This window comes from Heptranchias perlo, chromosome 31 (assembly GCF_035084215.1).
Source record: "Heptranchias perlo isolate sHepPer1 chromosome 31, sHepPer1.hap1, whole genome shotgun sequence".
NCBI classification, from domain to species: Eukaryota; Metazoa; Chordata; class Chondrichthyes; order Hexanchiformes; family Hexanchidae; genus Heptranchias; species Heptranchias perlo.
The window spans coordinates 35691664-35707425 of NC_090355.1; the positions used below are offsets into that span (position 1 = coordinate 35691664).

At 53.3% G+C, this 15762-nt stretch overlaps 1 protein-coding gene across 1 annotated transcript in view; it reads left to right on the forward strand.

Annotated features, from left to right (window-relative positions):
- The window catches only part of adamts13 (ADAM metallopeptidase with thrombospondin type 1 motif, 13), a 63433-nt gene that overhangs the window by 32321 nt on the left and 15350 nt on the right, over window positions 1–15762 (forward strand). Inside the window, exons 18-25 of the mRNA XM_067969998.1 lie at window positions 839–1020; window positions 2823–2958; window positions 3203–3332; window positions 5166–5345; window positions 7643–7847; window positions 10221–10350; window positions 12451–12580; window positions 14124–14303. Coding sequence (XP_067826099.1) covers window positions 839–1020; window positions 2823–2958; window positions 3203–3332; window positions 5166–5345; window positions 7643–7847; window positions 10221–10350; window positions 12451–12580; window positions 14124–14303 — 1273 coding nt within the window. The remainder of the gene's footprint in view (window positions 1–838; window positions 1021–2822; window positions 2959–3202; window positions 3333–5165; window positions 5346–7642; window positions 7848–10220; window positions 10351–12450; window positions 12581–14123; window positions 14304–15762) is intronic.

Below are 15762 nucleotides of genomic sequence, written 5' to 3' on the forward strand. Positions count from 1 at the left end.
CGACTTGGAAATATATCGCCGTTCCTTCATCGTCGCTGGGTCAAAATCCTGGAACTCCCTTCCTAACAGCACTGTGGGAGAACCTTCACCACACGGACTGCAGCGGTTCAAGAAGGCGGCTCACCACCACCTTCCCAAGGGCAATTAGGGATGGGCAATAAATGCCGGCCTCGCCAGCGACGCCCACATCCCATGAACGAATTTTTTAAAAAAACAGGGGCTGAATGAGCTGGAAGGCGGACCATTGGAATCTGCTCAGAAAATCCCATGTCTGGGATCTGACTTTCAGCTGAGCTGTAAAACTGGCTGGTCCTTGCAATCTGCCTGGGGCTCAAACTTGCTTCAGTTAAATGCTCCAAATCTGTACTGCACATCGACGCTCCCTGGGGCTCGAAGATCTGCCCACTCCAACAACAGATCGGTTTTATTACATAGTGTCGTGAGTGTTAATTGGTGCAAAAATACATTTTTTACATTATTAAACTGGAGTTTTACACACGCAGCTTTCGAGACTGCGTCGCCAGTGGCCTGGGTCAGAACTGGCTCACTGTTTGCAATTCTGGCCTTTTGCGAATCCCCGATTTTAATCGCCCCACCATTGGCGGCCGTGCCTTCAGCTGCCTGGGCCCTAAGCTCTGGAATTCCCTCCCTAAACCTCTCCGCCTCTCTCTCCTTTAAGACGCTCCTTAAAACCTACCTCTTTGACCAAGCTTTTGGTCACCTGTCCTAATATCCCCTGATGTGGCTCGGTGTCAAATTTTGTTTGATTTACGCTCCTGTGAAACGCCTTGGGATGGTAAAGGCGCTATATAAATGCAGGTTGTTGTTGTTATTGCAGGGGTAAAGGTTAAAGGTCAGTATGTGGTCGCCGGCGCCAAGAAGATCTCGCTGAACGTTTCGTACCCGTCCGGCCTGGAGGACAACAAGGTCGTGTACAGGTTGTACCTGACCCAGCACAACTTGCCGGACTCTGAGGAGATCATCATCGATGGGCCCACGCACGACGCCATCGAAATACAGGTGGGGGCAAGAGAGAAAAGACCATTCCCAAGTGGGCTCCTCCCAAATATTTTTCCAATGCAATATCCGGGAGGAGACAAAGAAGCACAGTTGGTCAGAGAGGCTCCTTTCAACTCCGCACCAGACACTTGGAGGGAACTGCCTGTCTCAGTGTCGGCCCTGGCTCATTGGGCAGCACTCTCGCCTCTGAGTCAGAAGGTCGTGGGCTCGAGTCCCACTCCAGAGACAGGAGCGCAAAATCCAGGCCGACACTCCCAGTGCAGTACTGAGGGAGCGCCGCACTGTCGGAGGGTCAGTACTGAGGGAGCGCTGCACTGTCGGAGGGTCAGTACTGAGGGAGCGCTGCACTGTCGGAGGGTCAGTACTGAGGGAGCGCCGCACTGTCGGAGGGTCAGTACTGAGGGAGCGCTGCACTGTCGGAGGGTCAGTACTGAGGGAGCGCTGCACTGTCGGAGGGTCAGTACTGAGGGAGCGCTGCACTGTCGGAGGGTCAGTACTGAGGGAGCGCTGCACTGTCGGAGGGTCAGTACTGAGGGAGCGCCGCACTGTCGGAGGGTCAGTACTGAGGGAGCGCTGCACTGTCGGAGGGTCGGTACTGAGGGAGCGCTGCACTGTCGGAGGGTCAGTACTGAGGGAGCGCTGCACTGTCGGAGGGTCGGTACTGAGGGAGCGCTGCACTGTCGGAGGGTCGGTACTGAGGGAGCGCTGCACTGTCGGAGGGTCAGTACTGAGGGAGCGCTGCACTGTCGGAGGGTCGGTACTGAGGGAGCGCTGCACTGTCGGAGGGTCGGTACTGAGGGAGCGCTGCACTGTCGGAGGGTCGGTACTGAGGGAGCGCTGCACTGTCGGAGGGTCGGTACTGAGGGAGCGCTGCACTGTCGGAGGGTCGGTACTGAGGGAGCGCTGCACTGTCGGAGGGTCGGTACTGAGGGAGCGCTGCACTGTCGGAGGGTCGGTACTGAGGGAGCGCTGCACTGTCGGAGGGTCAGTACTGAGGGAGTGCCGCACTGTCGGAGGGTCAGTACTGAGGGAGTGCCGCACTGTCGGAGGGTCAGTACTGAGGGAGCGCCGCACTGTCGGAGGGTCAGTACTGAGGGAGCGCTGCACTGTCGGAGGGTCAGTACTGAGGGAGTGCTGCACTGTCGGAGGGTCAGTACTGAGGGAGTGCTGCACTGTCGGAGGGTCAGTACTGAGGGAGCGCCGCACTGTCGGAGGGTCAGTACTGAGGGAGCGCTGCACTGTCGGAGGGTCAGTACTGAGGGCGCGCTGCACTGTCGGAGGGTCAGTACTGAGGGAGAGCTGCACTGTCGGAGGGTCAGTACTGAGGGAGCGCCGCACTGTCGGAGGGTCAGTACTGAGGGAGCGCTGCACTGTCGGAGGGTCAGTACTGAGGGAGCGCTGCACTGTCGGAGGGTCAGTACTGAGGGAGAGCTACACTGTCGGAGGGTCAGTACTGAGGGAGTGCTGCACTGTCGGGGGGTCAGAACTGAGGGAGTGCTGCACTGTCGGAGGGTCAGTACTGAGGGCGCGCTGCACTGTCGGAGGGTCAGTACTGAGGGAGAGCTGCACTGTCGGAGGGTCAGTACTGAGGGAGCGCTGCACTGTCGGAGGGTCAGTACTGAGGGAGAGCTGCACTGTCGGAGGGTCAGTACTGAGGGAGCGCTGCACTGTTGGAGGGGCCGTCTTTTGGATTTCACATCCCTGAGAATTAATTTTTAAAATATGCGCCACTGACCAGAGGGGTCCCTGACCAAGTATTTGTAAAACTACTCACATGGTTTTTTTCCCCTTTATAATCCCAGGTGTACCGGAAATACGGGAAGCAGTACGGAGATATCGTGAATCCCAACATCACTTACAGTCTGTACGTTCCAAAGCAAAATTATTCATACATCTGGCTCCCAGTTACTGAAGCCTGTTCAGCCTCCTGTGGGACAGGTGAGGAATCCCATTAATATTCAGACGCAGTTGTTCTATATTTCCAAGACATCATGCAGTAGTCACACAGATTATTGCTGTATATTCAGGGTAAGGGTCACTCACTGTGTAACTGTACAGAGTCACTGTTTATTCAGCAGGGTAAGGGTCACTCACTGTGTAACCATCAACCTTCCCAGCTGACCACAGCTTTATAGAGCTGAGTAACCAAGGATCCTATTTCTGGTGTTTTGCACTGTTGCAGGAACTGCGAGGGTCCATTATGAGTGTGCTGAGCGCAGCACAGAAGAGGAGATGGAACTGCAACACTGCTCGCACTCAGCGAGGCCTCCTGATAGGCTGGAGCCTTGTAACACTGCGCCGTGCCCTCCATGGTAAGATTGTTAGTGAAATCTCCCTCCTCAAAAACATTTGTTTTCCTGCCAGTTTTTTTCCCTCTCCTGAAGGCGCTGACTCCTTGCAGGAGTACGGGTCCCACAGACACTGACTCTCACTGGGGTACGGGTCCCACAGACACTGACTCTCACTGGGGTACGGGTCCCACAGACACTGACTCTCACTGGGGTACGGGTCCCACAGACACTGACTCTCACTGGGGTACGGGTCCCACAGACACTGACTCTCACTGGGGTACGGGTTCCACAGACACTGACTCTCACTGGGGTACGGGTCCCACAGACACTGACTCTCACTGGGGTATGGGTCCCACAGACACTGACTCTCACTGGGGTACGGGTCCCACAGACACTGACTCTCACTGGGGTACGGGTCCCACAGACACTGACTCTCACTGGGGTACGGGTCCCACAGACACTGACTCTCACTGGGGTACGGGTCCCACAGGCACTGACTCTCACTGGGGTACGGGTCCCACAGACACTGACTCTCACTGGGGTACGGGTCCCACAGACACTGACTCTCACTGGGGTACGGGTCACACGGACACTGACTCTCACTGGGGTACGGGTCCCACAGACACTGCCTCTCACTGGGGTACGGGTCCCACAGACACTGACTCTCACTGGGGTACGGGTCCCACAGACACTGACTCTCACTGGGTTACGGGTCCCACAGACACTGACTCTCACTGGGGTACGGGTTCCACGGGCGCCGGCCGTACCTCCAGTACCTGACCCAATTGGAAATTTTCATATGCGAGTCCAGGCAGTGAGTGTCAGATGTTCAACCATGGGGTGCATGATACCAAACTCATCCCTGCCCTCAGCTGATGTCCACACACAGCATGAGTCACAGGAACCTTGGCTGCTCTTTTGCCCTTCCTAGCCCAGGGGCATTGGAATCCCTGCTGCTGCGCTGGTGGGATCAGTTAACTCAGCGCTACCCTGGAACCTTCCTGGTCCGAATGCCTCTGTGCCACGATTACCAAATGAGTCATCAGGAGCACTTCTGAACGTTGAGGTGTCTGATCTAAAGTGGGGAAACCAGACAACTTGAGAATATCGTCCTTCAAACCAACTGGGGACACCAGTCAGTCTACTGAATCATACAACACAGAAGGAGGCCACTCGGCCCATCGTGCCTGTGCTGGCTCTTTGAAAGAGCTATCCAATTAGTCCCACTCCCCTGCTCTTTCTCCGTAGCCCTGCAAATTTTTCCTTTTCAAGTATTTATCCAATTCCCTTTTGAAAGTTATTATTGAATCTGCTTCCACCGCCCTTTCAGGCAGCGCATTCCAGATCAGAACAACTCGCTGCGTAAAAAAAATTCTCCCCATCTCCTCCCCCCCCCCCCCCCCCGCCCCGGTTCTTTTGCCAATTACCTTAAATCTGTGTCCTCTGGTTACCGACCCTTCTGCCACTGGAAACAGTTTCTCCTTATTTACTCCATCAAAACCCTTCATAACATCAATGAGATCTCCCCTTAACCTTCTCTGCTCTAAGGTGAACAATCGCAGCTTCTCCAGTCTCTCCACATAACTGAAGTCCTTCATCCCTGGGACCATTCTAATAAATTCCATGTTGTAATAACTCGCTGTGTAATAAACATTTCTCCACCTCTTCCCCCTGCCTTTTTTTCTCCTCCTCTTCCTGTGCCGTCACTGGACTGGCTTTCTGTTGCGCTCTTCCTGCCGATTCGGGTGTGCTCTGTGGCCCCCGAGCTTTCTAATTTGCAACGAGGCCCTTTGCCTCTCAGACACAATGCACGGGCCTGTGACCTCTCCCTGTTCTCGGCCCGTGTCTGTGCAGGTGGGAGCTAGGCGAGTTCGGTGTGTGTAACACCACCTGTGGCGGAGGGCAGCGAGAAAGAGACGTTCACTGCGTGAAGCAAGAGGCACTCGAGAGGCAACGGACTTCTGATGCTGAGTGTGCAGCAACTCCCAGACCTGAGACAACAGAAACATGTAACAGTCAAGCCTGCCCTGTCAGGTATGTGGTTCACAGCGGGGGCGAGGGACACCGGGAGCGAGGGTCAGCGGGAGCGAGGGACACCGGGGGCGAGGGTCTGCGGGGGCGAGGGACACCGGGGGCGAGGGTCAGCGGGGGCGAGGGACACCGGGAGCGAGGGACACCGGGGGCGAGGGACAGCGGGGGCGAGGGACAGCGGGGGCGAGGGTCAGCGGGGGCGAGGGACACCGGGGGCGAGGGACACCGGGGGCGAGGGACACCGGGAGCGAGGGTCAGCGGGGGCGAGGGACACCGGGGGCGAGGGACAGCGGGGGCGAGGGACACTGTGAGCGCACGCACAACACTGAAGACTATGAAGGAGTTTTATTGGGCGAGGAATATCGACACTTGGTGCAGCCCGGCAGGATGGAGCCCTGTCACTTTGACCCTTGGCCTCCCAGGTATCACTGCAGCTTCATGTTTATTTGGCTTCAGTTGTATTCCTGTGATGCTCTTGAAGCAGACTCGAGGAGGAGTGTGAGGGGACAGCAGCTCAACTCAACTCACCTCCAACAGTTCCCCCCCAGCTCGGGATGTAAATATATTGCCCAGCGGTAACGAGGGGCATTAATTGACCTCAGCATCCCCATGGGACGATCAGAGAGAGCAAGATAGGCTGCAACCCTTTCACACCAAATTAATTTATGCTTATTAAAACCCCCGCATCTAACCCGTGCTGTACCTGCCCTGGGAGTGTTTGATGGGACAGTGTAGAGGGAGCTTTACTCTGTATTTAACCCAGTACCTGCCCTGGGAGTGTTTGATGGGACAGTGTAGAGGGAGCTTTACTCTGTATCTAACCCAGTACCTGCCCTGGGAGTGTTTGATGGGACAGTGTAGAGGGAGCTTTACTCTGTATTTAACCCGTGCTGTAACCAATGCAATTGGTCAAAGATGATATCTGAAATGATATTTGATTTAATATTTATTAAATATAAACAACTTTGTAAATAAAAGTAGAGTGTACAGTAAGTACAAGGGACGAATTCTCTTCCTCCTGTTACCATACGACTCGTGGATTTCCCAGCGCCAGCGCCTGTAGCTACGGGGATTAACCTGGATCAGCCGTATTTGCACCTGAGTGGGGAGCTGGTCAGTGACACACGGGCTGGATCTTCCAAAGTGGCTGCACTTTACCCCGAGTGGTGTGAAGTGGGAGTGACTCGAAGCTCCCGGCATTCCCTGGTCAGCTCGTTGTTACATGTCCGGGTTCAGGGAGCGCACCAGTGGTGGGAGCAGAAAATTCCACCTATGTTATTAAATTAAATGGGATAGGAAAAGGAGACCATTCAGCCCCTCAAGCCTGCTCCGCCGTTCAATAAGATCATGGCTGATCTTCGACCTCAACTCCACTTTCCCGCCCGATCCCCATATCCCTTGATTCCCTTAGAGTCCAAAGATCTCAGCCTTGAATATACTCAATGACTGAGCATCCACAGCCCTCTGGGGTAGAGAATTCCAAAGATTCACAACCCTCTGAGTGAAGAAATTCCTCCTCATCTCACTCCTAAATGTCCGACCTCTTATCCTGCGACTATGCCCCCTAGTTCTAGAATCTCCAGCCGGGGAAACAGCCTCTCAGCATCTACCCTGTTAAACCCCCTCAGAACCTTGTATGTTTCAATGAGATCACCTCTCATTCTTCTAAACTCCAGAGAGTATCGGCCCATTCTACTCAATCTCTCCTCATAGGACAACCCTCTCATCCCAGGAATCAATCTAGTGAACCTTCGTTGCACCGCCTCTAAGGCAGGTATATCCTTCCTTAGATAAGGAGACCAGAACTGTACACTGTACTCCAGGTGAGGTCTCACCAAAGCCCTGGCTACATTTTTATCCCTCTCAAACTCCACCCCATCTGATGTGATGGAATACAGGCCCCCTGGGCACCTGTTACCCTCTCGCACCATGCCCCTGTGTACATTCTTCATGCAGCAGCAGGCAATGAGTGTTGGCTAGCTATTCGACTGTGGAGGGCCTGCCAACCTAGCATGATCCTCTCCTCACCCGAGATCCATACACTTTCCAGCAGGGGATCACTGGATAGCGATCAGGAGCGGGAGCCCCGGTTGAATTTCCCCTCCCTATCCTGGATGCTGAGGCCATTGTGGAGTCACTACCGTCTGGTCAGTATGGCCCAGTGCCACAGCAGGCTGTGACACTATTTGGAGCTCTCGAGGACTCTGGCTGCACGGTTTGGTATAGCGGTCTGTTCAGTAAAGCTCCCGGGTATCTCAGTCCGTCTGCTAAGTCCTGTTTTACCTGCGTGTCAATTGCAGGTGGGCTGTTTCGGAGCCGGGCGTCTGTTCCACTTCCTGCGGAGTTGGAGTTGCCGAGAGCTCGGTTGCCTGCATCCAGTTGATTAACGGGGCAGACGTAGAAGTGAATGAGACACTGTGTCCGGAGACAGCAAAGCCCCCTGGGGTGGCACCGTGTATCGTGAGCATCTGCCCCTTCGAACTGGACCAGACACCATGGTCAGAGGTAAATTAATTCTTCGTATGAGTGCACATATGTGTCACGTATGAGTGCACGTATGTGTCACGTATGTGCGCACGTATGTGTCACGTATGAGCACATGTATGTGTCATGTAAGCACATGCATGTGTCATGTATGAGCACATGTATGTGTCACGTGCCAGTGCACGTATGTGTCACTTGGAGCAGACAAGCGCTCGTGCGTACGTTGACTGTGAGTGAGGGGGTCTGCGCTCTCCTGTACCCCCGAAGTGCACCTGCAGTAAGATGGCCGACACTGTCGCGGGTCCAACAGTTTCCAGAGCTTTTATTCCCAAAATGGCACCTTTACCCCCCGCCCCCCCCACCTTCACCCACCTTTGGGCCTCCGTTTAACAATCGGCCACAGTTCCATGATGGGAATTGCAGGACAAAGCAGCCCGCTTGATTGGCACCCCATCCACCACCCTAAACATTCACTCCCTTCACCACCGGCGCACCGTGGCTGCAGTGTGTACCATCTACAGGATGCACTGCAGCAACTCGCCAAGGCTTCTTCGACAGCACCTCCCAAACCCGCGACCTCTACCACCTAGAAGGACAAGAGCAGCAGGCACATGGGAACAACACCACCTGCACGTTCCCCTCCAAGTCACACACCATCCCGACTTGGAAATATATCGCCGTTCCTTCATCGTCGCTGGGTCAAAATCCTGGAACTCCCTTCCTAACAGCACTGTGGGAGAACCTTCACCACACGGACTGCAGCGGTTCAAGAAGGCGGCTCACCACCACCTTCTCAAGGGCAATTAGGGATGGGCAATAAATGCCGGCCCCGCCAGCGACGCCCACATCCCATGAACGAATTTTAAAAAAGGCGCCGACCCGCATCCCTGCACTCCGGCCCTCGAGTGAGATATCGGCCCATTACGGAGTGACGCTGGACCCTGGCAGTATCGGCTGTCTAGCCCCGAGTTTCAATCATCCTTTTACCTGGCACCTTTTGTAAAGAGGGATTATTTTACACATGTTGGGGGAAAAAAAGAACAATTGTGGGTGGTCCCGTACTCATTTATACTAACCGCCTGAAATTACATTTACAGTAAAGTGTGAAAATATGGAATGAAGTCACACAGTCACTGTTTGAACAGCACTGTCGGCCGTGCCTCAATCAGTAGCTCTCTCACCTCTGAGTCAGAAGGTCGTGGGTTCAAGTCCCCACTCCAGAGGCTTGAGCACAAAATCCAGGCCGACACTCCCAGTGCAGTATTGACGGAGTGCTGCACTGTCGGAGGTGCCGTCATTCAGATGAACCAAGGCCCCGTCTGCCCTCTCAGGTGGACGTAAAAGATCCCACTGCCACTGTTTTGAAGAAGAGCAGAGGAGTTCTCCCCGATGTCCTGGGGCCAATATTTATCCCTCATCCAACATCACCAAAAAACAGATTATCTGGTCATTTATCACATTGCTGTTTGTGGGATCTCACTGTGCACAAATTGGCTGCCACTTGTAAATAATCCATTGGTTGTGAAGCAGTTTGAGATGTAATGAATGAGACATTTTGGTAGGGAGAATGAGCAGAGGCAATATAAATCAAATGGTACAATTTTAAAGGTGATGCAGGAACAGAGAGACCTGGGGGTGTATGTACACAAATCTTTGAAGGTGGCAGGACAAGTTGTGACGGCTGTTAAAAAGCATATGGGATCCTGGGCTTTATAAACAAAGGCATAGAGTACAAAAGCAAGGAAGTTATGTTAAACCTTTATAAATCACTGGTTAGGCCTCAGCTGGAGGATTGTGTCCAATTCTGGGCACCGCACTTTAGGAAGGATGTGAAGGCCTTGGAGAGGGTGCAGAGGAGATTTACTAGAATGGTCCCAGGGATGAGGGACTTCAGTTATGTGGAGAGACTGGAGAAGCTGGGGTTGTTCTCCTTGGAACAGAGAAGGTTGAGAGGAGATTTAATAGAGGTGTTCAAAATCATGAAGGGTTTTGAGAGAGTAAATAAGGAGAAACTGTTTCCAGTGGCAGAAGGGTCGGTAAACCAGAGGACACAGATTTAAGATAATTGGCAAAAGAGCCAGAGGAGAGAGATGAGGAGATTGTTTTTTGTACTCAGCGAGTTGTTCTGATCTGGAATGCGCTGCCTGAAAGGGCGGTGGAAGCAGATTCAATAATAACTTTCAAAAGGGAATTGGATAAATACTTGAAAAGGAGAAATTTGCAGGGCTCTGGGGAAAGAGCAGGGGAGTGGGACTAATTGGATAGCTCTTTCAAAGAGCCGGCACGTGCACGATGGGCTGAATGGCCTCCTCCTGTGCTGTAAGATTCTATGTAATGAGGCGTTACTATGTATAAAGTATGTCTGTGTAAGTATTTTTTCCCCTCTCGTTCCAGGTGTCCAAACAGTTGGAGAAGGAGACTGGAAATGTCACGAATGTCACAGCCATTTCGAACCTCCCGAGCGAGAGGCGCATTTACCTCTGGGTTCCTGTAACAGGGCCCTGTTCCACTACCTGTGGTGAAGGTGATGGTGTGACAATATTCACACTCAAGTAACTGGTATTGTTCGAATCGATCACCGACACGCTGCCTGTATTTATACACAGCGGGGAACCGCAGCGCTGGAGTTAGTGTCACACTAACTACTGCCGTCACACTGCTGTCCATGTTTGTTGCTACAAACAGACTTTACCCCCCTCACCCCCACCTTTTCCCCTCTCCTCTCTTGAAGGCGCTGACTCTCACTGGGACACGGTTCCACAGGCACTTGTCAGTCTCTGATATCTCAATAACAACTTGCATTTATACAGCGCCTTTAACGTAGTAAAACATCCCGAGGAGCTTCACAGGAGCCTAAATCAGACAAAAATTGACAGCGAGCCACATAAGGAGATATTAGGACAGGTGACCAAAAGCTTGGTCAAAGAGGTAGGTTTTAAGGAGCGTCTTAAAGCAGGAGAGAGAGGCGGAGAGGTTCAGGGAAGGAATTCCTGTCCGGCCCACGTGGCCAGTCTTCATGTGTGAGCATCAGCAAGATATTTGACTATGAGGGCATCACAGCAACCCTAAACCCACCTGACATCCACACACTCACTCACTAACTCACATTCACACACACACACACTCTTTCCTGCATGAGTCACTGACTAGTGATCAGGAACTGGAATGCTGGCTGATTTTTTTTCCCGGCTGCCTAACCCAGGGGTGCTGAGGCCAATTACACTGCTTCATTTACCATCCTGAGCTCCACTAACTCAGTTTACAGACCAAGGGTTGTACCTGGGAGTTCCCTTGCTCTGTGTGGCCCAGTCCCTCACCAAGCAGCTGTACTTAACAACAGAGCCATGAGAGGGAGCCCCTCTTGTTCTTTATTTTTGATTGGATTTTGTACGTGGTTCATTTGTTCCACACCATTAAAAAGGGTGGCAGCCTTCACAAAATGACCACCGGGTAAATTACTGGTGAGATCTCGCCTGCTGCCAGCGCATATCATGACCTATGGGTGACTAGTCCAGAACCACTGAACACACTGTACCCTCATTGGCAACACCAAAAATAACCATGAAGCTGTCGGATTGTCGTAAAAACCCAACTGGTTCATGAATGTCCTTCGGGGAAGGAACCTGCCGTCCTTACCCAGTCTGGGCCTATATGTGACTCCAGTCCCCTATTATGGAGTTGACTCAATACACTTGCTAGCAGAAGGCCCACCTCCACTTTCTCAGGCAACGAGAGTTGGCAATAAATGCCGACCTTCCTTTCCAGTCTTGCCCAAATCGGAGAACAAATGAAACATCTTGACCCTGTACCCACTTCTGGTGTTTCAAAAAGTATTGTTCCAGATTTACTTTCTCTATAGCAGTTAAGGCCACGGCTGTCTACGCCTTCAGTAATACAGAGCTCTGGTCAGACTCCATCAGGAGATACTGGGTTCAGTCCTGGGCACCGCACCTCAGGAAGGATATATTGGCCTTGGAGAGGGTGCAGCGCAGATTCACCTGAATTATAAAGGGTTAAATTACGAGGACAGGTTGCACAGACTGGGCTTGTATTCCCTCGAGTATAGAAGATTAAGGGGTGATCTAATCGAGGTGTTTAAGATGATTAAAGGATTTGATAGGGTCGATAGAGAGAAACTATTTCCTCTGGTGGGGGGAGTCCAGAACAAGGGGGCAGAACCTTAAAATTAGAGCCAGGCCGTTCAGGGGTGATGTCAGGAGCACTTCATCACACAAAGGGGAGTGGAAATCTGGAACTCTCTCCCCCAAAAGGCTGTGGATACTGGGGGTCATTTGGAGCTTTCAAGACTGAGATTGATAGAATTTTGTTGGGGTATCAGGGGATATGGAGCAAAGGTGGGGAAATGGGGTTGATGTGCAGGTCAGCCATGATCTAATACAACGGTGGAACAGGCTCAAGGGGCCAAATGGCCCCCTCCTCTTCCTAGTTTCACCTCCACAAGAGCCCTCTGAGGCTGGAGAGACCAATCTTGTCTTAAAGTTCATCCCTCTAAAACCAACGAGGCACGAGCTCTGCTCCCTCTTCAAGAGGAAAAAGTTTGTCCAAAGTCGGCGTCCTTTTGAACTGGATCTTAGTTATACTAACGATTGTTATCTGTCCACAGGATTAGCAGGCGTCAGGTACGTGTGCGCCGACCCTGAGACCAGGGAGGAGGCGCGGGCGGAACGTTGCCACCAAACCTTCCAACCTCACACCCGCTACGTGAGGTGTGCCAGTAAAACGTGTCCTCCCTGGTAAGTCTCAGTGAGGCATCGCCAAGTGAGACCGTTACTCTGGTCAAACTCCCCTCTTTCATCAGCAGTTTGGGCACAGGGCTCCGATAGACCACAGGGAAACCCTGCTTAAAACCAGCTCTGCACAGAGGACAGGCTCCCTCCACACAACACCACCGATACCCCATCCTCAGTCTGGGTCAATGCAGGCTCACCTCAGGGTGGAAGCATACAACATGGGAATGTAGCTTATAAGAAGAGGTGAGGGATTTCAGTGTCCCATCAAACACTCCCAGGGCAGGTACAGCACGGGTTTGATACAGAGCAAAGCTCCCTCTACACTGTCCCATCAAACACTCCCAGGGCAGGTACATCATGGGTTAGATACAGAGTAAAGCTCCCTCTACACTGTCCCATCAAACACTCCCAGGGCAGGTACAGGGTTAGATACAGAGTAAAGCTCCCTCTACACTGGCCCATCAAACACTCCCAGAGCAGGTACATCATGGGTTAGATACAGAGTAAAGCTCCCTCTACACTGTCCCATCAAACACTCCCAGGGCAGGTACAGCACGAGTTAGATACAGAGTAAAGCTCCCTCTACACTGTCCTAACAATGTGTCTCAGTCCCAATCTCGGAATCGATCAATGTGCCAGCTTCCATCCTTGCCAGTTAACGCCCAAATTGGGTGCAGATTTGTGCTCCCATGCCTGCTGTGAGCTGGATCAAGACCCCCAAAACCTCCTTTCATCCCATCAGCCCTGGCTGCATTTGAGCCGAGACCCCTTCGAGGTGAGAGGTCCACGATTAACCCTCTGGGTCGCCTAGTTCTGAAGGCATTTGTTTCATTGCAAATTTCCTGACTATAACCGGCAATGAAACAAACAGGACTTTTCCCCCTCCTCTCCTGAAAGTCGGGGGGAGAGATTCCAGGGGCACCAAACGCCCTCCGATACCACACCCACCCGTGTGCCGAGGCAGTGAGTGTCAGCGGGCTGCTCCACTGTGGGGTACTTCACAGCCCAGTATGGTGGCATAGTGGTTATGTTACTGGACTAGTAATCCAGAGAACGTGAGTTCAAATCCCACCGTGGGCAGTTTGAGAATTTGAATTTATTTTAAAGAAAATTTGAAATAAAAAGCTGGTCTCAGTAAAAGTGTCCGTGAAGCCGTCGGATTGTCGTAAAAATCCAACTGGTTCACTGATGTCCTTTAGGGAAGGAAACCTGCCGTCCTTACCCGGTCTGGGCCTATATGTGACTCCAGTCCCCACACCAACATGGTGGACTCTTAACTGCCCTCTGAAGTGGCCTGAAGTTACTCAGTTTGTATCAAACTCTCAGGGCAACGAGGGACGGGCAATAAATGTCAGCCTTCTCAGAGACGCCCACATCCCCAGAGTGAATTTTAAAATAGTCTGATTGCAACAAGCACGTTCCAGCAGGGGCTGGATAGCGATCAGGAGCAGAGACCCCGGCTCAGAGTTCCACTCCTTAACCCAAAGTTACCGAGCCTAATGCTGCAGTCATGGTGTTTGTAACTCTGTCGTTTACTCTTTCAAAGGTGGGAAGTCGATGAGTTTGGTGCATGTAACGTGACCTGTGGGGGCGGAGTACGTGAGCGAGAGGTGAATTGCGTAAAGAAAGAGAGGAATTTGTATCAAAGAGTTTCTCCCTCAGAATGCGACACCGCTCCTAGGCCAGTTTCCACGGAGATCTGTAACTCTGACCCTTGTCCTGTGAGGTAAAGACCTTTCATCTACGGTAAAATGTCCATGTGCTTTGTCTCCATGTGACCCTCTCTGTTACCTCCACGGAACAGGCTTCAACTTGAGGCCCCAGAAGATCTGGTTGGTCACAACTGAACATAAAGGTCAAGTGCAGCCTATAAAACCCATCGGTCTGGTACTCTGACCTCTTCAACCTGGCACCGAACTCACCAACACCAGCTCACCCCGTCTCAACACCAGCTCACCCCGTCTCAACACCAGCTCACCCCGTCTCAACACCAGCTCACCCCGTCTCAACACCAGCTCACCCCGTCTCAACACCAGCTCACCCCGTCCCAACACCAGCTCACCCCGTCCCAACACCAGCTCACCCCGTCCCAACACCAGCTCACCCCGTCCCAACACCAGCTCACCCCGTCCCAACACCAGCTCACCCCGTCCCAACACCAGCTCACCCCGTCCCAACACCAGCTCACCCCGTCCCAACACCAGCTCACCCCGTCCCAACACCAGCTCACCCCGTCCCAACACCAGCTCACCCCGTCTCAACACCAGCTCACCCTGTCCCAACACCAGCTCACCCCGTCCCAACACCAGCTCACCCCGTCCCAACACCAGCTCACCCCGTCCCAACACCAGCTCACCCCGTCCCAACACCAGCTCACCCCGTCCAACACCAGCTCACCCCGTCCAACACCAGCTCACCCCGTCCAACACCAGCTCACCCCGTCCAACACCAGCTCACCCCGTCCAACACCAGCTCACCCCGTCCAACGCCAGCTCACCCCGTCCAACGCCAGCTCACCCCGTCCAACGCCAGCTCACCCCGTCCCAACACCAGCTCACCCCGTCCCAACACCAGCTCACCCCGTCCCAACACCAGCTCACCCCGTCCCAACACCAGCTCACCCCGTCCCAACACCAGCTCACCCCGTCCCAACACCAGCTCACCCCGTCCCAACACCAGCTCACCCCGTCCCAACACCAGCTCACCCCGTCCCAACACCAGCTCACCCCGTCCCAACACCAGCTCACCCCGTCCCAACACCAGCTCACCCCGTCCCAACACCAGCTCACCCCGTCCCAACACCAGCTCACCCCGTCCCAACACCAGCTCACCCCGTCCCAACACCAGCTCACCCCGTCCCAACACCAGCTCACCCCGTCCCAACACCAGCTCACCCCGTCCAACACCAGCTCACCCCGTCCCAACACCAGCTCACCCCGTCCCAACACCAGCTCACCCCGTCCCAACACCAGCTCACCCCGTCCCAACACCAACTCACCCCGTCCAACACCAGCCCACCCCGTCCAACACCAACTACATTTTGAACTCCCCAAACAGCTTTGACTCCATCACCATTATCTGATTATTCCAAATGTTTATCACCTTTTGAGTAAAGAAATCCTTTGTAAAGAAAGGAAGAGCTTTTACATTTATGCCGGACCGTCTCACATCCTCTGGACATCCGA